This window comes from Ictidomys tridecemlineatus, chromosome 3 (assembly GCF_052094955.1).
Source record: "Ictidomys tridecemlineatus isolate mIctTri1 chromosome 3, mIctTri1.hap1, whole genome shotgun sequence".
Lineage (NCBI taxonomy): Eukaryota > Metazoa > Chordata > Mammalia > Rodentia > Sciuridae > Ictidomys > Ictidomys tridecemlineatus.
This window is the reverse complement of record NC_135479.1, coordinates 595,175-616,967: the sequence shown is the minus strand read 5'-3', so window position 1 is coordinate 616,967 and position 21,793 is coordinate 595,175. Positions and strand designations below refer to the sequence as shown.

The window sequence follows — 21,793 nt, the reverse complement described above, 5'->3', positions numbered from 1 at the left end:
GCTTGTGTACTTCATGTGATACCAAGCACTTACCACGTGAAAGGAAGATTTGTGTAAAGCGAGCCCAAGGCGGCTCTACTCCTAAGCTACATCCTCAGCCCTTTTCATTTTTATTTTGATACAGAATTTAGATAAGTTCCTGAGGTTGGCCTCGAACTTGCAATTCTCCTGCTTGCGTGTCACCGTGCCTGACTAGGTTTTTCGTTTCTGTACCCAGCATGTTTGTAATTAAAAAGTCCAATGTTTCCACGTAGCCCTGCACATTGTAAGTACAAATGAGTTCTGCTCCGCAGGAACCAATTTCTTGGAGGAACGAAAACGGTTCTTAACTACGCGAAGCCTAAGGGCTGGATGCCAGTAGCCGTACCCTTGGCCAGGAGCGGTGGCACATGCCAGTGATGGACCCCAGCGACTAGAAAGGCTGAGGTGGGCAACTCACCAAGGGCCTAAGCAACCATACCCTGCCTCAAAATAAAGAGGGCTGGTTAGGCACTCCTGGGTTCATTCTCTGACAGCAAAAACAAAACTCCCTGCACGAGGAGACCCAGGGGCCAACAGCCTCCTTTCAACACCGACTTTCAGCTTCCAGACCCCGCCCACGCGGCCCAACCCGCGGCGCATGCGCACCACCCCCTCGCAAGGTCTACGTGACGAACTGCAGGGTGGCCATGGCGGTCCCGTCTCCGCCCAAAAGGAGCCACGGGCGGGGGGCGGGGGGAGCATCCGAAGCTGAGCTGATGGAACCGGAGGGTCCTGGAACTGCCCCATCTCGCTTTCCTCTGGACCGCCCTCGCGTTATCCTCTCGCCCTCATATACGTGGCTTAGTCACTGCCCCACGCCCAGCAGAAACAGAAGCTCGGAGGAGACCCGACCAGGGCCGCTGAGGATCGGAAGGGGCGACTAAGCCCCTTTCCACCCTCTGATTGGCTCTGTGAAAGGGCCCGCCCCTTTCTGCCTCTCTGATTGGCCTAGGCCGCGCAATAGGTATGGGGGCAGAACCGTCCTCCTCGCGCTCCTAATTGGCCGAGGGGTGTGGCTCTCTCTGTCTCGGTGCTCTCATTGGCCGCACGCAGCCCTTAGGGGTGTGGCCTTGCCAGAGCAAAGACAACAAAGGCCTGCGGGTGGCGGGCGGAGGTGTCTGTGTGATCGGTGCTACGGTTTGCCCAGGCGCCCAGCCTCTCTCCTGTCAAGCTCCAGATGAAGTGTGAGCACTGCACGCGGAAGGTGGGCGCCGCACCCGGCGTGGTCAAAGCTGGGCTCGGAGGTCCAGGACAGATCGGGGTGTGGGCGGGGTCTGAGGGTGGCGAGTGGATGTCGAGGCTGGAGGTCGGAGGTCAAGGCCCGGCAGGGTCCCCTCGCCGGTGCGGCTTGCTGACACCTGTCAGCTCTGTAGTCCGCGGGTCGCTGGTGGTGGTCGCTGCGGCGAGCGCACCGCGGGTCTGGCGGTGGTGGCTGAACTGGGGCCAGGCTGGGGCTGGGGCTCTCAGTCCTTGTGCCAGTCGCCGTTCTGCCCGAGAGCAGCTTGCAGTAATCACAAATGCTGCGACTGGCGCATAAACTTTTAAACTTGCCTACTTTAAACAGTTCAGGAGTGGGGAGAGAGGGCTGGAAGTCGAAACTCAGCCGTGGAGCACTTGCCAAGCACATGTGAGGCACTGGGTTCGGTCCTCAGCACCACATGAAAACCACTTAAAAATAGACATTTTTTAAAAAAAAGTGGAGAGGGAAACAAGGGCGGGCACTCCTCTCTGCTGTGTAATTTGACAGTGGCCCTCTCCCCTTGCATCCCCTGTAACAACCATGCAGTGCGTGTGCAAGGGTTTTTGTTTTCTTTTTTTTAATAAATCAGATTTTTTTTGATACTTTTATTTTATTTATTTATTTTTTATGTGGTGCTGAGGATCGAACCCAGGGCCTCACACATGCAAGGTGAGCGCTCTACCGCTGAGCCATAACCCCAGCCCCGTTGTTTGCTTAAAAATTATATCACATCATAAATACTAGGTATAACTTTTCTTTTTAATGCTTTGTGGGAGACATTCTCTCACAGAATTGAGAGAGGTTCTTTGTAATGGTTACATCACATCCTAAGTGCATCTGTTCCAGGTAAGGCAGCCTGGAAGGCCACCTCATTTGTAGTGCCTAGTTACCGCAGACAGTGTGGTTGAAGGACTGAGAGAGGGAGAGTGTGTGTGTGTGGCATCCTGAAGAACAGTTGCCTATCTTTAGAGAAGAAAAAAAAAGATTTCTGGACATGAGGTTAGTTGGTCAGGTATTTTTTTTTTTTTTTAATGGAGAGAATCAGGTTAAAAATTGTTCTTTAGGGCTGGGGATGTGGCTCAAGCGGTAGCGCGCTCGCCTGGCATGCGTGCGGCCCGGGTTCGATCTTCAGCACCACATACAAATAAAGATGTTGTGTCCACCAAGAACTAACTAACTAAATAAATATTTTTAAAAAATTGTTCTTTAACAATATTCTTGGGCTGGGATTGTAGCACAGTGGTAGAGCACTTGCCTAGCAGGTGTGAGGCACTGAGTTCAATTCTCAGACCACATGCAAATAAATAAAGGTCTATTGACAACTAAAAAAAATATTAAAAAAAAAAACTAAAAAAAATATTCTTTTGCGTTTTTTTAAGGAATGTAGTAAAAAAACAAAAACAGATGACCAAGAGAATGTGTCAGTTGATGCACCAAGTCCAGCCCGGGAGAATGGAGAAGTAAGTATAGGCTTTTTAGTTTTGTATCAGCCTAAAGTTAGTGGCTGGTGCTGTTTTTCTCTGTTTGAGGTTCATGTCACCATGCACATCATTGCTCCAAGAAAGACTGAAGTAAAGTTGAAGGTGCTAACAGCCTTGTGCAGGAAAGTCTCTCTTTCCACAGCCTATCTTCTCAAACATACCAAGCCAAAACACTGCCCTAGGGACAAAGAAATAGTGCTCTGATATTTAAATCTCAACTCTTTTTTAATGGAAATTGCCATTAAAATGAGAATTGAGCTGTGGGCACTGAGGTTAAGGTAGGAGGATCTCAAGTTTGAGAACAGCCTCAGCAACTTAGGGAGAACCTTGTCTCAAAATGAAAAGGCCTGGGGGACATAGGTCAGTGGTAAAGTGCCTCTGGGTTAAATCCCCAATACACACCCCAAGTAAATAAATAAATAAAATGGAGTGGGGATGTGGTTTCTGGTAGAGCACTCCTGGGTTCAATCCCAGGATCCTCCCCGACCAAAAATTGTTTTTTTAAAAAACAATAGTTGAGATAGGACATTTATAAGGTAACCCAAATTTCATGATGATTATATAGATTTAATTTTTACATGGTTTCTTTTCTAATTTAGTCCTTATTTTTTAATTCTCTTTAGTCATGTTTATTTGATACACCCCCTGAGCCGGGCTCTTTTTTTTTCCTTCAGTACTGGGATTGAATCCACTTTTACTCTGTCACTGAGCTACATCTCCACCTCTTTTTTTTTTTTTTTTTTGAGACAAGGTCTCAAAATTTTCTGGGCTGGCCTCAAACTTGTGATCCTCCTGCCTCAGCCCCCCAAGTTCGAGGATTATAGGCAATTGCCATCTACCCAGCCTGAAATGAGCTTTATATGTGTCATTTCATGCTCAGAATGAGCATTTCAAGTAAGTCCTACCAATGTTCCCGGGTTACAGGGAAGGACATGATGCTGGTAGATTAAGGTCATGTCTTTTATGGGAAAATACTGGAACCAATGGGCATGGTGGTGCACACCTATAATCCCAGCTACTCTGGAGGCTGGGGCTGGAGTATCACAAATTCAAGGGCAGCCTCTGCAAATTAGCAAAACCCTGTCTCTAAAAAAGGAATGGGGATGTAATTCAGTGACATAAAGAAAAACCAGAATACTGGAGCCTCTTTTGTAAGTGGAGAACTGGCAACATGGGAAGAGCAGGTGGAGGATCTTTCTTGTTAGGTTCACTAGTTGTGATATGCTGTTGGTCTGATGGTCGTTAATCTGGTTCGCCTGTGTGCTGGTGCTATGCAGTGGAGGCTAGGCCTCGGGAGCAGTGGGGCAGAAAATAGGCAGTGAGCACCTGGAGCCTTGGCCAGTTGGGGCCAGAGCTCTGGAGCAGCCAGGCCTGGGGCCTTCTCCCAGGCCTGCCCTTCGGTTGCATCACCCTGCACAAAAACCTAACCCCCGTGAGGCCCCGTTCTTTATCTCGTTGTGGCGAGTTGGGTTACTGGCTTCCCAGGGCTCCAGTGAGGGTGAGATAACACATGTGCCTACCAGCTCAGCAGTGGGCACACTGCTAGAATGAGAGGAGCTGGTAAGAGTGTTGGGGGTATGAACAGGAGAGGTCTGAGCAGGGGCAGGGCCTCCCTGGTTCAGGTTGATGGCCATGAAGAAGCCACTGGGGTTTTTCAAGTAAAGGGGAAGTCTCAGATTATTTTTAGGGCAGGTAATAGATGCAGCAGCCACAGTAAATGATGGAAGCCACGTAGGCAGCTTTGCAGGCCTGAGTGAGCCATGCCAAGTGGCAGAGGAACCAGAGGACGCCAGTCTAGGCTGGGGAGTGGGTGCATGCTGGAGGTGAAGTTGCAGCATTGTCAGTGATGAGATAAATGGAAGAGGGCTCTTGCAATTCCACAGCTACCGAAGGAGGGGGCGAGGAGGAAGGAAGATGAAGGGTGGACCCTGAAGCTTGCAGGGATCTGTTTTGTGAGCAGGGTGGTGATGGGCATCTCCTTAGATGACCTGTGGGCAGTGCAGATAGAACTCAGTGCTCTCCACACGATCATGTAGGTGCCAGACTCTTGCTGTGAGTCGCAGGCTCCATCTGGTACCTTATTAAAATACCAGTTCCTGATGACATTTGACCTCCTGGATCTGCATCTGTAAGAGCAAAACCCCAGGATGAGCAGGCTGCACAGGGACGCTTGGCCACCACCTGAGCTCCCTTAGAGGGTGTGCCGTCAAAGGAGGGGGGGAGCACCGAAGCCTGTCAAATCATGTTTTAAAGAAAAAACTTCATAGGACTGGGGCTATAGCTCAGCAGTAGAGTGCTTGCCTAGCATGTGGGAAGCACCGGGTTCCATACTCAGCACCACATGAAAACAAATAAAATAAAGACATTCTGTCCATCTACAACAGCAAAAAAAAGAATGGATAGATGCCCTCCAGAGCTTTTATTACTGACTAAAATGATTCTGTTGGCTCAGCATTTTCATATATTCATCGACCAAATATTTACTGAGCACCTTCTGTATGCAGTAGAGGTGCGGGGAACATAAGGATCATGACAAAGCTACCTTCACAAAGCTCACCAAGGTGGGATAAACATTAATGCTTGTAGTTGGTGCAAAGAAAACAGGTGTGGGAACACCCTCTCTGTGAGGGGAACTTGTCAGGTGAGCCTTGCATAGGGACACAAGAACGGCCAGGGCCAGCGTGGCAGGGACCAGGGCAAAGGAGGGCTCATGTGGCCTCCCATGTGAGGGTCTATTGTTGGGGGCTCCAAGCAGAGTGAAGACGTGCTTTATGTTCTAACAGATCTCGCTGGAGGCTGCAGAGGGCCAGGGGGAGTATAGAGGCCAGGCAGGAAGGAGAGGACAGAGGGGTGGCATGGGCTGAAGTTCTGTCTACACTCTCTGCATCCAGGTGAGCAGCCACTCTGGAGGTGGGGATGGGGCAGGTCTGCACACCAGCAGCCCAATCCAGGATGGTTTGAGGACCCAGAGACCCCCAGAACCAGGCTCATAATTTGCACAATGAGTTGTGCAAATTATGGGCCTGGAGATAAGCCAGGGCACCTATGGGAGCCAAGGGACAGGTGAGCTCAGGAGGCATGGAGCGGGGGAGTCAGGCAGGGAAGCCAGTGGCTGGGACACAGGTGCTGCAGAGGAAGGGTGTGGGGGAAGGACCCACTTGGCCAGCTCACAGCACATAGGAGTATCATCTTCTTTCCACATGTGACAGTGCTGGGGTTGGTTCCATCTGTGACTGTCATCTTGGGCTTGCTGCCAGTTACTGGCCTTGCCCTGCCATTGTCTCCCCGCCTAGTGTGAGTTCTGGGTATTGTGTTTATGCCATTACCCTCCCTAAAGAAGCACATGTTAATGCAAAACTGACGCTTTCCTTCGTAGAAGGGAGAGTTCCATAGGTTAGCTGATGCCAAGATATTTCTGAGTGATTGCCTGGCGTGCGACAGCTGCTTGACTGCAGAGGAAGGAGCCCAGCTGTCTCAGCAGAGCACCAAGGAATTCTTCCGCGTTCTGAACCTTAATAAGGTATGATGTTCAGAGCGCATGCTGTCACTGTGCCTGCGGAGCTGACCTGGGGGTGGTGGGTCAAGGGGGAGGTGAAGTCTGTTCTCTGTGTACGTGGAACCCTTTGCTGGGACATCGATGCGCGTCTCTGCCTTTCCTGGTGTCATGAAGTTCCTATTCCCTGCTGTAGTCTGCCTTGCCCTAAGCCCTTCCATGGGGAATAAAACCCCGGCACAGACTCCTCTGCCGACCCTGGGAGAGTGGCTGGCAGCACACATTCATCTCCTGGCTGGAAGGGCGGCCACAGCCTAGTGGGTCCAGCAGACAGGTCTGAGTTTCAGAGATAGGCTTGGGTGCTCACGGTCTTGTGCGACTTGGGCAGGCTGGGACTCCAGGGACGGGTGATGGATCCCAAATCCTCCTTCAGCATGTCCCCTGGACCTCCTGTACAGAACTACCAGGCGCCACTCTCTTTCAACAAGGTGAATAAAAGGGAAAGAGAAATGAGGTGGGGGGGTTGTTGGGGTCTTGATTTACAGCACCCAGAGAGTTGGCATAATCTGTCACAGAGGTGTGTGTGTGTCCCACCTTGCCCAGCTATCGTGCCCTGACCCACATGACAGAGTCCGGTAGGTCTTTTCTCTGATGTAGTCAGTAGTCAGTGTGCTTAAGAGCCTTGAAAATCTTTGGGTTTTTGTTTCCTTTTGAGGGGTTCTAGGAATGGAATCCGGGGCCTGTTGGTGGTAGGCAAGTGATCTGCCACAGAGTGCCCCACCCAGAATGCTGGCTCACGTGAGTGCTCGTGCAGGGCAGCACCAGGACACCTCAGGGCCCAGCCTCACACTCTGGCATTTTCTTTTTCTTTTCTTTTTTTTTTTTAAGAGAGAGTGGGGGGGGGGGAGAGAATTTTTTAATATTTATTTTTCAGTTTTTGGCGGACACAACATCTTTGTTGGTATGTGGTGCTGAGCATCGAACCCGGGCCGCACGCATGCCAGGCGAGCGCGCTACCGCTTGAGCCACATCCCCAGCCCTCTGGCATTATCGTGGACATGTCATCCACCCTTTTAGGTTCCAGTTTTGGGTGGAAATACAGTCTCTCTGTTGTCAGCTTCAGCTGTGCCCTGTGTGCCCTTCCTGGTGTGCAGTCTCCCAGGGGTCCAAGGCACGCTGCTGGCGCCCAGCTGGGGTGTTCTGAATAGCACCCCCATGCTGCCCACCACACTCTAAGCTGATTCCACCTGCTCAGCCTCATCCTGTCAGGGAACAGAGTGGTGTTAGCCATTCCATGGCGCTGAACTAGAGTCGGGGATGCTCCACGGAACGGTTAGACTTCTAATTCTGTGGCATGTGTAGTTTTTGCAAATGCCCTTACAAGTGCCTGTACCCCTGGTACTCCCACACGTGATGCAGAGGGATGACTGTGGTGTCAAGGGTGCAGTTCACCCTGAGGAGTAGGTGTCCCTGTTTTCTCCTGATTATTCAGCTGGAGATATTTGGTATGTTTATTGGCAAGTCACAGTTTTATTGCTTGTTTATATTCTATAATACTTCAAAACTGCATTCCGCTGCTGTGACAAACCCTGACATTGGGGTTCCGCTGATGGAGAAGTCCAGAGGCGAGCTAGTTCCAGGTGCCTCGGGGCTATGTGAAGCGGGTGGGGGCTGGGCTCTGCTGTGCTCCGTGTGCGGCCAGCACTCACACTTGGTGACACGCTGCAGATGCTTCCAGGGCTGTTGCAGGCTGGGCTCAGTCTGATGGCTCTGGCGGTTCCCCAGGGATTTCCCTGAACTGCTTATGCCAATCTGTTTCTTACTATTTTAATTTGCATTTTGAAGAAAGCCATTCTTACTAAGGAATGCACGTATACAGTTAGTTTACTTATTTATTTGGTGCCAGGGTTTGAATCCAGGGGCACTTAACCACTAAGCCCCAGCCCCAGCTTATTTTAACTTTTATTTTGGGACAGTATCTCAATGAGTTGCTTAGGGTCTTACTAAGTTGCTGGGGCTGGCCTTGAGTTTGTGATCCTTCTGCCTCAGCTTCCCGAGTCACTGGGATTATTGGTGTGGCCACAAAGCCCAGCTAGTCAAAGTTTTCTAGAGTAGTTTGTAAGGGGCAATTTGTCAGTTCTCTCCAGACTTGAAATTCTTAGTGGCTAAAGTGTGCCACTGAATGTCCTAGCCTGACGGTTCCTAGGAGACTGGCCTTTGGACAGTCATTTAAGTTCATATCCATTTTTATTGTTACCTGGTGACTTCTGTGACTTAAGGGCCAGTGTTGTGAATTGTCTTGTTTTGTCCTGGTGCCCTTCTCCGAGCCACGCTTGCCAGCGCTTGTCTAGCTTACAGTCTGCATGGAACATGGGTTGCATTCTGTTTGTGCCGAGTCTTTCCTTAAGGTGTCTAGCTTGCCCTTCATGGAGGTGACACCTCTCTGTTCTCTTGTAGAGATGCGATACCTCAAAGCACAGAGTGCTGGTAGTGTCTGTGTGTCCTCAGTCTTTGCCTTATTTTGCTGCTAAATTCAACCTCAGTGTCACTGATGCATCCAGAAGACTCTGTGGCTTCCTCAAAAGTCTTGGTGAGTCACCTTGGGTAATATTGTGGTTTAAAACTGGAGGTCATGAAGGGCCCCTTCCAGGCACCTCATGGAATGTAAAACGACCCTGCCCTGTGTGTCAAGAGGCTGGAGACCGGCCTCGCCTCGACCCATGGCCGGCGGTGCTTCTTAACCCCTGGTCTGCATGGACGGGTGTTTGTTGCAGGAAGGGCTGATCCCTCTGGAGCTAGACGCGAGTGCCTGCTGGCACTGTGGACGGGGTGTGTGGGAGGCCCCCACCCTTGCCAGCAGCCTCCGTGCCGCCCCAGCTCAGGGAAGGTGTTTGGATGGAGAAGCATCTGAAATGATGAGTGCCCGATTTCCCAAGAAAGGAGTAGCAGGTGTCCTTTTTTCCTTAGTTGCGGATGGACACAATACCTTTATTGTGTTTATTTATGTGGTGCCCAGGGTCGAACCCAGTGCCTCAGACATGCTAGGCTGGCTCTCTACCACTGAGCTACAATCCCACCCCTAGGCAGGTATTCTTTATGTGAGGAGTGATAGGTGGTAGTTTAAGAATAGAATCAAGCCAGCTCAGGGGCCATGCTGGCAATCCCAGCTCCTCTGGACGCTGAGGCAGGAGGGTCACAAGTTCAAGGCCAACCTGGACAAGTTAGCCAGCCCATCTCAAAATGAAAAATAATAAAGAGACTGTGGGTGTAAATTTTAAAAAGTGAAAGGTAGCTGGGCATGGTGGCACATGCCTGTAATCCCAGTGGCTTCAGAGGCTGAGCAGGAGAAAAATTGTAAGTTCAAAGTCAGCCTCAGCAACACCAAGATACTAAGCAACTCAGCAAGACCCTGACTCTAAATAAAATACAAAATAGGGCTGGGGATGTGACTCAGTGGTTGAGTGCCCCGAGTTTAATTCCTGATACCAGAAAAAAAAAATTAGAAGGGACTGGGAATGTAGCTCATGGTAAAGCAGCCCTCAGTACCAAAAAAGAGAGTACAGTCAAGATGGAAAATGTCAAAAGGGAACTAAGACTGCTGAGACTTGGAGCTGCTCCTGGCATGGCCACAGGGCTCCCGAGTGGTCTGTTTGCCCGGTCCTTGCGTGGTGGTGTCACAGAGCCCTTGAGCATCCTCTTGGCATGGCAGCCAGCAGGCGGGCAGAGAGGACAGAGGAGAGCTGTGTCATTGGCCGGACAGGGCTTTGTGAAGAGTACGCGTAGTGTGGGACAGTTGTCACAAGACCCTTGGAACAGCTTCCGCAGGCAGGTCTGAGGGCTGAGCAGCAGCTCCTGGCCACATTCCTCCTTGGTGTTCTTGGTGAGTGGTGGTTCTCCTGGCGGGTGATTTAGGGCCTAAGAGCTGCAGCCGAGACCCAGCAGCCACGTGTGAACTCATCCAGATGCTCCTATACACGGCCATTCCCCGGGAGCTCAGGCTGGCCTTGCCCACCAGACGAAACAAGAGCAGAACTGTCGGTGCTCTGGAGTGTGGTGTGGAGGCTTGTCAGTGTGTGATTGTTAGATCTTAACAAAGAAAACTGGTTTCTTCTAAAGTAAAAATTTGAATTTCATAATATTTATGTATTTTTTGGGTACTGGGGATTGAACTCAGGGGCACTCAACCACTAAGCCACATCCCCAGCCCAATTTTTATATTTTATTAGACAAAGGGTCTCACTGAGTTTCTTAGTGCCTCACCATTGCTGAGACTGGCTTTGGACTCGAGATCTTCCTGCCTCAGCTTCCCGAGCTGCTGGGATTACAGGCATGAGCCACTGTGCCTGGCCAGACTGAAATTTTAATGTGCCACTGAGTTAGAAGAGAATGCTTTACATATCTTATGATGTCCCATTGGCTTACACATGGAGTGCTGTAAGATAGTTCTACTAACATAGACGTACAGAAAGGGAGACGCAGGAGACGCCTGTCGTATGTGTTGTATTGTAAAAGTGAGGTATGCTTATTAAAAAAAAAAAATTAAAATCCTTGGTCCTGAACTGGCCCTGAGTTAGAGACGAGCCAAGACTTGTGGCCCTTGTGGCTCAGGCAGACCCTGGTCCTCGTGGGTGGAGACAGCGCCCCTCTCTCCTACAGGGGTGCACTACGTGTTCGACACCTCCATAGCTGCCGACCTGAGCATCCTGGAGAGCCAGAAAGAGTTTGTGCGTCGGTTCCATCAGCACAACGAGGAACGGCGTGCGCTGCCCATGCTGACCTCTGCCTGCCCAGGTCAGTCCCTGGGCTGGGGTGGGCGTGGGCACTCGGCAGGTGGATGGGTGGTGAGTCTGGCGTGCGTCCCTCACGGCCACGCAGAGTGGGGGTGTCCAGCCCAGTGCTGTCTACGTGAGCAACGTTTATCAGCTGGCTAGTTCAGAGGTGGTTCAGGGATAGCCTGTGGCTGTGCTACGTTTTTGACTTTTGTTCTGCACTGGGGATTGAACCCAGGGCCTCACATGCGCAAGGCAAGTGCTCATGTAGTGAGCTACATCCCAGCCCTTAATTTCTTTCTTTTTTTTTTTTTAAAGAGAGAGAGAATATTTTAATATTCATTTTTTTTAAAGAGAGAGTGAGAGAGGAGAGAGAGAATTTTTAATATTTAGTTTTTAGTTCTCGGCGGACACAACATCTTTGTTGGTATGTGGTGCTGAGGATCGAACCCGGGCCGCACGCATGCCAGGCGAGCGCGCTACCGCTTGAGCCACATCCCCAGCCCCCCTTAATTTATTTTCATTTATACATTTGTAAGATTTGTGGGGCAAGCATACTGTGTTTTAATAAAAAACAATAATATTCTTAAAATTATTTCAGATATTCTAATTATCAAACAATTACAGATGACATGACAAACATTTATCTTTTCCCAGCTTTAAAGAAAATCGTAGGATAAAACAGTTCCTGACACTGATTCTCAGGTTCTGTTGGGGAGCACTTTCAGCTATTGTTCGATTAGTTGAGCGTGGAGTCAACACCTAGGCACTGACTGACGCTGGGGCTCAGGAGCAGGCCCTGCTTGGGGAGATCTTGCCCTGTCAGGTAGGAGGAGAGGGGCAGCTCCAAGCCCAGGGCCCCCTCCAGACACCAGGTGGACACAGTTCACCTGTCTTGACACCCCATGGCGGGTTGGCTTCAGCCTGAGTTTTGATGGGGACATGCAAACCATGGCAGGTGCCATTTATCACAGTTTTTCAATTCTGGACAAAATGAGCATTTTCTCCTCCCCTTTTAAATTTTCGTCATTGGCAGGGACGAAGCCCTGGTAGGAGCAGTGGCCAGCGACCTTCAGGCGAACGTGCTCCACGCCCATGGGTCCGCCAGCATGGCAGCCTGCTGTCTTCCTGGGCGTGAGCGGTGCCATTTCAGAAGTGGCCAAGTGTGGGGCCCAGCTGGCCTCTCATTGTGCGGGTCTTCCGGCAGCGTGCACCCTCAGGGCTGTGATTTGGGGAAGCAGGTGGGGATGGCCTGGAGTTTGCTCAGAGTGTGGAGGGCATGCCTCTGCTAAAGCCGGGAAGAGGAAGTCCCCACCCGGAGGCTGCACTGGAGACTCAGCAGCTGACCACCCATAAACCTGAGGTGCCACGTCTCCTCTGTGTGTGGGTCAGTGCTACCCCAATCAGAGAAGGAGACCCCAGGGTGGCCCTTGGTCCCTGTCAGCAGGGCAGAACAGCTTCGTGCTCTTGGCCAGCCAAGCCAACAGGTGCCTCTTGATTCCTTGTGTGGAGGCCTGGGGAAGAGCCTGGGATGACCCCTGGAAAAGCTCCTGATAGGTGCACAGGCCAGCAAGCCCTCTGTGTCCTCAGCTGGCAGTGCTGGACGAGGCTCTCCTCGAGCAGTGTCCTGCAGCCCTTTCTCCGCTTGTGTCACCTGCTGCAGACCAGTCCTTGCTACCCATCTTAGCTTGAGGTTTGCTGTGTTCAGTGTATCCGACTGTGGACTTCCCAGTCTGGATTCTGGAATGCTCTTCCTGTTAGTGACGTTTTTTCTCATGTGTCAGAACTGTAACCATCATGGCTAAGGTTTACAGCACCTCCACAGTCCAAGGAGATGATTTGGTGTGCTCTGCTTCAAAACCAGAACTTTTCTGTGATTTGCTGCTGACAGGAAGGCTGAAGCAACGCCAAGATTGCTGGCTTTGCTTCTCCCTGGAATTGGGCCTTGGATGGCCGAGGGCTGTTCCCGAAATGTTTCCTGACTTAAGTCCCAGTGGCTAGACCCCCATGTGTGGAGACTCAGGGCCAGAGGTGACAGGTGGGACCCACCGCTTTGCCCTCATGGTGATGGGCAGGGCCTCCATCGGTGGCAGGTGCTCAGCACCAGTGCTTCACACATGAGAGGTGCCTCTGAGGATCTGCTGCTCCTCACAGCCTGTCTCCCCTGCTACCTCTCGCGTGGTGGTCAGGAAACCTCCTGACCGTCATTGGCAGGGACGAAGCCCTGGTAGGACACTAAACAGGACCAAGCAAAGCCCCGACCTCCTGGGGCTTTGCTTGGTCCTGTTTAGTGTCCGAGGCCTGGAAAGCTTCACCCAGCAACACGAGTGCAGGAGTGCTGAGAGCTTGCGTCCTGGGCATGTGCCTCTCGAGCTGGGGTCCAGGGGTGGCCCTCGGGCCTGCCAAACACTGCCCTGCAGGTGGTTCTTTTTCAGGACAATTGTATGCACCTGTCGCAGATTGGAGGGCGTAGAGGCTGCGTCGTGGGGGCACCTGAGGTTTGAGTTTGATGGCTCTCACTCACTCTTGGCAGGCCTGCCCAGGGGCCTGCCCTTCTCTGCATGGGGGCAGTGAATGTCCTGGGCTTCAGTGCCCTCCAGCAGTGCCCATGCTTTTGTGTGCATACTGGGTATGTGTCCATGGGGTCGGGCCCTCTTGCCAGGCTGCACCCAGTGCTGGGGGAGCAAGCCTTGGATCCTGCAGGCAGAACTGTAGGCCGTGTGGTCAGCTGACCTCCCTGGCCTGTGCCCACTCCCGGAGACCACCACAGCAGCCACGGTCCATGGGGTGGTAGAAGTTCATTGAACTGAAGAAGAAATGATCACAGTGCCTGCTTTGCTATGGATGATACATTCAGGGGCTTAAGTTTCTTGTTTTGTTGATTTAAACAGTGGACAGTCTTTGGGCTTATTTCCAGCAGGGTCAGCACAGAGTGCTGGGCTTCTCCCACCTGTGCGTGGCCACTTGCCTCAGGTGCAAGAACTCCACGCCGGGCCCGGCAGACCTCGTAGGCTTGGTCCAGTGGCTGTTCTGAGTTGCTCCTCAGAGCGTCTCCTTCTCACTCCTGGGGGGGCCTGCTGCCCCCGCTCTGCCTTCTCCTGACTGTTGCTCTCAGTTTGAGGCCCACGGGGTGCTTCCCACTTCCCAGCACCCTCAAACCTTGAGGACTCCCAGCCCACTGCCTGAGCTGTGGAGGGCAGGTCGTGGTGGGCAGTCTGTGCGAACCCCTGACGAGGCTGCAGCTGACCTTGTGGACTCTCCTCCCCAGGCTGGGTCCGATACGCTGAGCGGGTGCTGGGACACCCCGTGACTCCCCACCTGTGTGCCGCCAGGTCCCCTCAGCAGGTCATGGGCTCCTTGGTGAAGGACTACTTTGCCAAACAGCAGGTAAGCTGGTCCTTTCAGAGGGCAGCGTGTTGGTGGGAGGTGACCCTTATGTCCAGGTGAACTCCTGGGAGCTGTGGTTTCTGGTGAGGATCCCGTGTCACCCTTTCTGCCAATGCCCACCTCTGCCTGTCTCTCGTTATAATCTCTTCCTTTCTTCTTGTTCTTTTTCTCCTGGACCCATCTTGGCCCTAATAGAAACACTTTAGGTGATGCCTCCTTACTTCTGGGCCAGGCTCACCTCGGAGGCCTGGTGGGGATTGTGCCTGGAGGCTGAGGACCACTGTCACTCAGGAAACCAGCCTCCTTTCTGCCCTGGCTTCCCCTCAGACCACGGGTGCCACGTGACTCCTTGTGAGATTCAGCCATGGGCTTGACCCTGTCCTCCGGGAGGTAGCACGAGTCCCAGCCTGGGGCTCCTTCACCCCTGCCTCCCCTGGTGTCTGGAGCCAGCCATGGACCACTGTGCTGCGTGCCCCTGCTCCCGCACTGTGTCCTTCCGGGTGTCATGGCAGCTGAAGACGACAATAACAGGGTCTTCCAGACCCTGGAAGCCAGCTGTGAAAAGCCACTCTCCTGGCAGCCTTGTGGTTTCAGCCACAGGGGACCTTTGCTTCATAAGGTCACCAGAGTTGACAGGTGTCAGGGTGAGAGTTGCAGAGGCACAAAAGAGCACACCCTGGGCCCTTCTGCCTTGCCCTTGCCCTGCCCCTGTTTGTCTCCCCTGCTGCCAGCCCTGCCCTCCCTGGCTGGATCCCAAAGCTGTGGATCCCTTGCAGGTCCTGCTGGGGAACCGGCCTGCAGCCCCCTCTCCCCTAACCCCTGGTGGGGCTGTGGTCAAGGCAGGCTTCCTCTCGGGCTCCGCCCCTGCCTCCAGCAGGGCCTTTGAACCGGGCCTCGTCAGCATTACCCCAGTTCTGGTCCAGCCGTGGGTACCTGCTCCTCACACCAAGGCCCCAGGGGACAGCCTCAGGAGGCTGCAGGAAGCCAGGCGGAGCACACGCCTGTTCCTCCTGGCCTGCCCTGAGTGCACAGTGCTGGAGGCAGGCTCTGCCCTCCTGGTTCTGGAGGGCCGCTCCCTGGGCTGCTGGGCCTGCAGGTTCTCTATGTGAACCCGCTCCTTTCAGGTGAGGCAGCAGAGGTACAGCGCAGTGCTGGAGCAGACCAGGAGGGGGTGAGAGCGAGCTGGAGCCAGGGGTCAGACCCAGAGCCAGCACCCCTGGGGCCACGTGGGGGGGCAGTGAGTAGCTTCCGCCAGCCCTCAGCGTGAGGCACTCTCCTCCACAGAACCTGGCCCCAGAGAAGATCTTCCACGTAGTTGTGGCCCCTTGCTACGACAAGAAGCTGGAGGCTCTGCGAGAGGGGCTCTCTGCTGCGCCCGGTGCCCAGGGTGCCGACTGTGTGCTGACGTCAGGTGAGAGGCGGGCAGGGCTGTGCCTGGACCCTGGCTGGCTCTTTGATTGGCCAGTGCTGAGGGCCCTGGGGTTGAGAAGGGAGAGCTGGCGCCGGTACCACCTTGCTTCCTCCATGTCCCCAGTACTCAAGTCTCTAGGAGAACCCCTGGGGCAGTGTGGCTGTGGCCTGTGTCACCTGCTGCCCTTGAGGGAGTCCCACCTGACCACAGGGGGCCTGCTAAGTCTGCCCTAGGCACAGTGGAGCTCTCACGGAGAAAACAGCAGGGCCCTGCCCCAGGGTCCTGCCTGCCCACTAGCCCAGGGGTGCTGCTGCACACACCAGCAGAGCAGGCAGGTTCTCAGCCTGGGATAGGAATTGTCTCCCAAACCAGTGGCTGCTCGGCCTGCGGGCTCTCTGTGGGAACCAGCTCCTTTCCTTTTTTCCCCGGCGGGAAGAAAGCCCACTCAGGTCACTGGGGGAGCTGGAAGGAGGCTGGAGTCCCATGTGGAGACTGATCTCCAGGTGGGAGGCCAGCTGTGGTCAGGCAGAGTGGCAGGCTCTTAGGGAAAACGTGGAGTGTAGGTGTTCCCCTCTTGGCGTTGCCAGGAAGTCTAGCAAGCCAATCCCTACAGGAAGGTCTCCACCTTTGGGGTGCACCCTGTGGGAGTGACGTGGCAGAAGGGACTCAGGGTCACTGTGGTGCTGTCCTCTACTTCCTTAGCAAATGGCCAGTGGCCATGTGCTCATGCTGGAAAGGTACAGCCTACACAGAGAACCACATTGAGCAATTTTTATTTTGGTTCTGGGATGGAACCCTGGGCCTCAAGCATGAAGGCAGGCACTCCACCACTGAGCTCTCAGCCCTGTTGGGGTGTGTGTGTACAGACGGGGTTGAACCTGGGATGTGCTAGCACTGAGCTATGTCCCCAGTCCTTTTGATTTTCTTCCTTTCTTTCTTTCACTTTCTTACTTGCAGGGACCTGTTAAGTTGTCTAGGCTGGCCTTGAACTTGTGGTCCTCCTGCCTCAGCCTCCGAGTCCAGCTGGGTTTACAGCACTGCATGCAGCTGCACCACATTTGCGGTCTTCATGCTGCATACTGTGTTCCTGACACCTTGGCAGCTGTTTAAGGGGCTCTGTTTCCACCAGACACCTCATGAGGAAGTAACGTAGAGTGGGGTGTGGTGGCGCACACCTCTAATCCCAGCAACTCAGAAGACTGAGGCGAGAGGATTGCAAATTTGAGGCCCTATCTCAAAATAAAAATAGAATCGGGGCTGGGGATGTGGCTGGGTGGTAAAGCACTCCTTGCTCAATCCCCCCGCACCAAAAAGACAAGAGTGAGTGAGCTGGTTTGAGGTACCTCAGTGCATGCTGGCTGTGCGCAGAAGCATGCCACCTGGAGATGACTTGGGGCCACCCCTAAGCCCTTGGTGCCAAGGCTTAGGGAGGCTCAGACCCTGGCCTGTTGTTTGTGTTTTTCCCCGAGTCTGCTGCTGCTCCTGCTCTGTGCTGAGGGGTCCAGGGTCTCTAGTCCAGACTCCCCCAAAGGAGGAACAGCACAAGGGCCTGGACCCTCTGTCCTCATATATCTCAGGCTTCTTGTTTGTCTGCAGGTGAAGTTGCTCAGATAATGGAGCAAAGTGACCTTTCTGTGAAAGATGCTGCAGTGGATACCCTGTAAGTGGCTTCTGGCAGTGGTGGGCGGGGATGTCTCTGGGCAGGGCCACTGCTAGCCCCAGGCTTTACTGCTCTGTGACTAGAGCGCCTGAGCCCTGAGATGGGGCTGCCCATGGCCCTATCACCACCCCCAGCCATCCTCCCTTGCTGAACTGGAGTGGTCAGGACTCTGGGCTGCCAGGGTTGGCCTCTGTGTGTGATGGGCACACCAAGCCCTTAAGGAAGGGGGCGGGCTAGATGCAGGGCAGCAAGACCTGCCTCTGCACTGCTGCTTCTGCTCCTCAGGGCCCTTGGAGCCCAGGACACAGCAGCTGGTCTCCACCTGGTGGCCAGCCAGGGTCGAAAGGCTGTCTGCTTGCCCTCTTCCCAGCTGTTGTCTGTTATGGGAGATGGGACTGAGGCTCATGGAATTTCAACCTGAGTGCCAGGCAGGGTCTGCACCTAGGCCGGGGATGACCCAGTGTTCTCACTGTGGCTCAACACAGGCAGACGTGCTCTTGTGTCACTTGGGTGCTTGGTCCTCGTCCCTCCTATTGCTCATGCAACTGGAGAAGGAAGTGAATGAATGGTCCAGCAACAAGCACAGCCCTCCTGCAGCTTCAGACCAGGCGCAGGAGGAGACTTGGTGCCAACTGTTGGCACTCCTTAAGAATGTGACTCCCCAAATCTAAGTTTCCGGAGGCTGTGGTTGGTTTCAGTGGTGCCCTTTGGCCTGGGACCCTGGGGTGGTGGGTCGGCTTGCGCTGTGGCTTCCCATCATCATTAAGGAGGACTTCTCTCCCTCTGCCTGGTGAGGTTTGGAGACATGAAGGAGGCCACAGTGAGGCGCCACGAGGGAGCCGGCTCCGACGGGCACCTGGCCCACGTCTTCAGACACGCGGCTAAGGAGCTGTTTAACGAGCACGTGGAGGAGATCACCTACCGCGCCCTGAGGTGCGGGCGGGCTGTCTGCAGCAGGCCTCCTGCGGGCAGCAGGACAGTTGGGCACAGCCATGGGTGGCGTGGGAGAGGCTTTGCCAGTCCACCAAAAGGCCTTTGTGTGTTGACCCAAACTTCATCGGGCTGACATTCCCAACTTAGATTGGAAAAGGACCCTCGAGTCACAGAAAGACAGTTCTGCAGTCAAAATCCATGTCATTTGTTTTATAGAAACAAAGACTTCCAGGAGGTCACCCTGGAAAAGGACGGGGAGGTTCTCTTACGCTTCGCTGCTGCTTACGGCTTTAGGAATATCCAGAACATGATCCTAAAGCTCAAGAAGGGCAAGTTCCCGTACCACTTCGTGGAGGTCCTCGCATGTCCCAGAGGTGAGCTGCGGAGCAGAGCCCGCCCAGGCAGCCCCCCAGCCCCCAGCCCCTCGGCTCTGGTGCTGGCCCCATGTTGGCCTTGGCTGTGCTCGCTCTCTCGTCCCCACTCCCTGTCATGTAGGGACGCTGGGCACGTGGCATACCCAAACCTGTGCTCCCCAGGACTCTGGAACCCGAGGCAGGAGGAGCTCAAGTTCAGGGCCAGCCTGGACAGCTTGGCCGTCTCAACGTAAAGTAAAAAGGGCTGGGTGTGCGCCTCAGCGGTGCAGTACCCCTGGGTGCAGTCCCCAGTACCGGGGAGAGGAGTGGGCAGTTACACATGGCCTTCAGAGCTCCCTGGGGAGGTGTGTGCACCAGGTCAGAGCAGCTCACGTGGTGGCCTGTGTCCTGCCAGGCTGTGGGGACAGGCTTCCCGCAGCTGAGGAGAGCCGCGTCTGAGGGCTCCCGAGAGCCTGTGTGAGGAGCTTCCTGACGTGCAGAGGGTGACACAGGCAGGTGATGACAGGGTCCCAGTGAGGGGACAGAGCAGACCAGAGCCAGATGGACAGGGGTCCCTGAGCAGGTGTGGCTGTCAGGAGGACAGAGAGCCCTGGCCCATGAGGGCCCACCTACTCTGCAGGGTGCTGACTTGGACACTAGGGACGTCTGTGTCCCCAGGGTGAAGTAACATGGGTGCACGAGAGCAGGGTTCCTAGAGAGACCCAGGGTGAGCCGACGAGGACTACAGACGCTAGGGAAGGCCAGACAGGAGAGGGCGGTGTACCGTTCCGTGACCCGGAGGAGCCAGGAGGGACACCACCTCGAGTTAGGGGAGGGTGGAGGGCCGAGAGCTGGTGTTGGGGGTCAGGTGCAGAGCTCACAAAGCTTGCCAGGGGCAGGAGTGCGGACAGGTGGCCAGTGAGGCAGGGCCTTTGGGAGGTGGGTCCTGTGCTCCGTGGAGGTCCACGTGTGCAGACGGTGGAGACCACAAGTGGCTGCCTGCTGCCTTGCTTCGTGGAGAGTGAGGTTTAGCCCTGTGGAAGTTTGCTTCTGGTTTGCTGTGCTGGAGGTGGTGCTGGGAATGGGCCCAGCACCTTGTGCACGTGAGGCAAGTGCTCTACCTAGAGCTGCACCCTGGCCACTACTGGTTCTTTTTTGGGGGGGGAGGTGGGAAGGGAGTACCAGGGATTGAGTACTTAGCCTCTGAGCCACATCTCCAGCCCTATTTGTATTATATTTAGAGACAGAATCTCACTTTTGCTTAGTGCCTCAATGTTGCTGAGGCTGGCTTTGAACTTGCAATCCTCCTGTTTCAGCCTCCTGAGCTGCTGGCATTACAAGCCTGAGCCACCGGGCCTGGTTCACTGCTGGTTCATTAAGTGAATTTTGCTACTGTTGATGAAGATATGGTGTACAGGGTAGAGAGTAAGCAGCACTGATAGCAGGAGCCAGGTGCTTGTGCAGACAGTGTGTGGGTGTGCAGCTGCTCCGCCCCCGCTCCTCGCCTGCCCCAGACTGTCTCCCAGTGCCGCCCAGAGACTGACTTTCCCACAGGAAGCAGCAGTTGCCTGTGTGTGCCTTTCAGGGTGCTTGAGTGGCAGAGGCCAAGCGCAGACTGAGGACGGGCACTCAGACAAGACCCTGCTGCGGCAGATGGAGAGCATCTACGCTGACATCCCTGTGCAGCCCCCAGAGACCAGTGCACACCTGCAGGAGCTGTACCAAGCGTGGCTGGGCTCCCCTGGTGCTCAGGAAGTGCTGCACGCCACACACACGAGCCCAGTGCGCTGCTTGGGCAGCCTGGACATTAGGTGGTGAAAGAAGCTGGGGCAGCCCCTCCACAGGAGGGCTGCTCTGCGCTGGAGGGTGGGTCTCCAAGAAACAGCTTGCTGAGCCTGGCTGGCTGCCCGACACAGCATGGGGGGAGGCTGTGTCCCTTTGTCCTAAGGTTGTATGAAAAATCCAAAGAGCGAGAACCAAGATGGTGAACTGTCTTTTAGGGTTAAAAAAAAATCTAAGCGGCGTCCTGTGAAGAGTCCAGGCCAGGTATGCATTCTGCATTTCTTGGCGATGGCCGCTGCAGAAGTGGCAGCAGCAGGGCCACTGGGGCAGGCAGCCTAGTCCCCGTCTCCTGGCCGGGTTTGGTTCCTGCTTTCGCTCATAGACATTTCTAAGACTAACTGAGAGTTCTGGCACCAGTGGGCCATGTTCCTGGGCCACCAAAGTGCAGCACCACCACCTGCTGGGGCCACACGTGGCCAGCTGGGGGCCTGCGCACTGGCCCCTCAGGCCAGGCCTGACCTTGTGCATTCAGTCTGAGTTGGACTTGCTGCAGGGGGAGAGGCCTGATGAGGGTGACTGTCATCAGGAGCAGAGTTGGGGGGTGGGAGGGAGGACATGGGAGCATCCCCAAAACATCAGCACCATCACAGGGCCAGGGGGAGAGCCAGAGGCCCACCCAGCCCTGCAGCAGGTGGGACAGCGAAGCCCTCGGCTTGTTGATGGTCCCTTTCAGCCCTGGCTGAACTGCCCTGTGAGCTCGCCTTAAGGACAAGGAGAAAGCAGTGTCTCCAAAGAGGACTGCTCTCAGAATCCCGGATGCCGCGCTGGGCTCATCCTGGAGGTGGAGGTGCGAGAGGCCCACTGATGGCCTCATGCAGCACTTGAGTTTCCTTAACGTGTGTGACGCTTCCACACGTCAGGCTGTCTTCATCCTGTGTGTGTTGTGCCGTGTGCCTGTCTAGGTGGGTGACTGACACAGGTTAAACTGTATATTTTTTGCTTTCAATCTCTATACAGTCCATCCCCTGAAGTAACTGATGTGGAATAAACAGTTGAAAAGGGCCTGAGTGTGGAGCCCACTTGGCTGGGCTGCAGCATGGGTCCCCTCCCTTGCCACACCTGAACCTGGGCAGCCTCCTGGTGCAGGTACAGTGGGGAGTCCTGCCTCCCTCCAGAAGGAGGCTGAGCAGGGACCTTCCTAGCACCATCCCAGTGCAGCCAGCAGCTGCCACAGAGGGACTGGCCTCTAAGATGGGGGCCTTT

General features: G+C 54.3%; 1 protein-coding gene across 2 annotated transcripts; it reads left to right on the top strand.

Moving 5' to 3' along the window:
- Positions 1–1,068: 1,068 nt before the first annotated feature.
- Narf (nuclear prelamin A recognition factor) lies at positions 1,069–20,728 on the top strand. Of its 2 annotated transcripts, XM_005341966.5 has the most exons (11): positions 1,069–1,225; positions 2,641–2,721; positions 6,119–6,262; positions 8,693–8,825; positions 10,892–11,026; positions 14,273–14,391; positions 15,676–15,802; positions 17,399–17,462; positions 18,258–18,395; positions 18,612–18,769; positions 20,334–20,728. In XM_005341966.5, the coding sequence occupies exons 1-11, from the start codon at positions 1,199–1,201 to the stop codon at positions 20,564–20,566; spliced, it is 1,359 nt and encodes a 452-aa protein (XP_005342023.1). In that variant the 5' UTR covers positions 1,069–1,198; the 3' UTR covers positions 20,567–20,728. The 2 variants fall into 2 exon arrangements, with proteins under 2 accessions (XP_005342023.1, XP_077897469.1); XM_078041343.1 differs by lacking the exon at positions 2,641–2,721 and having other exon boundaries at positions 1,084–1,225.
- Positions 20,729–21,793: the final 1,065 nt, after the last annotated feature.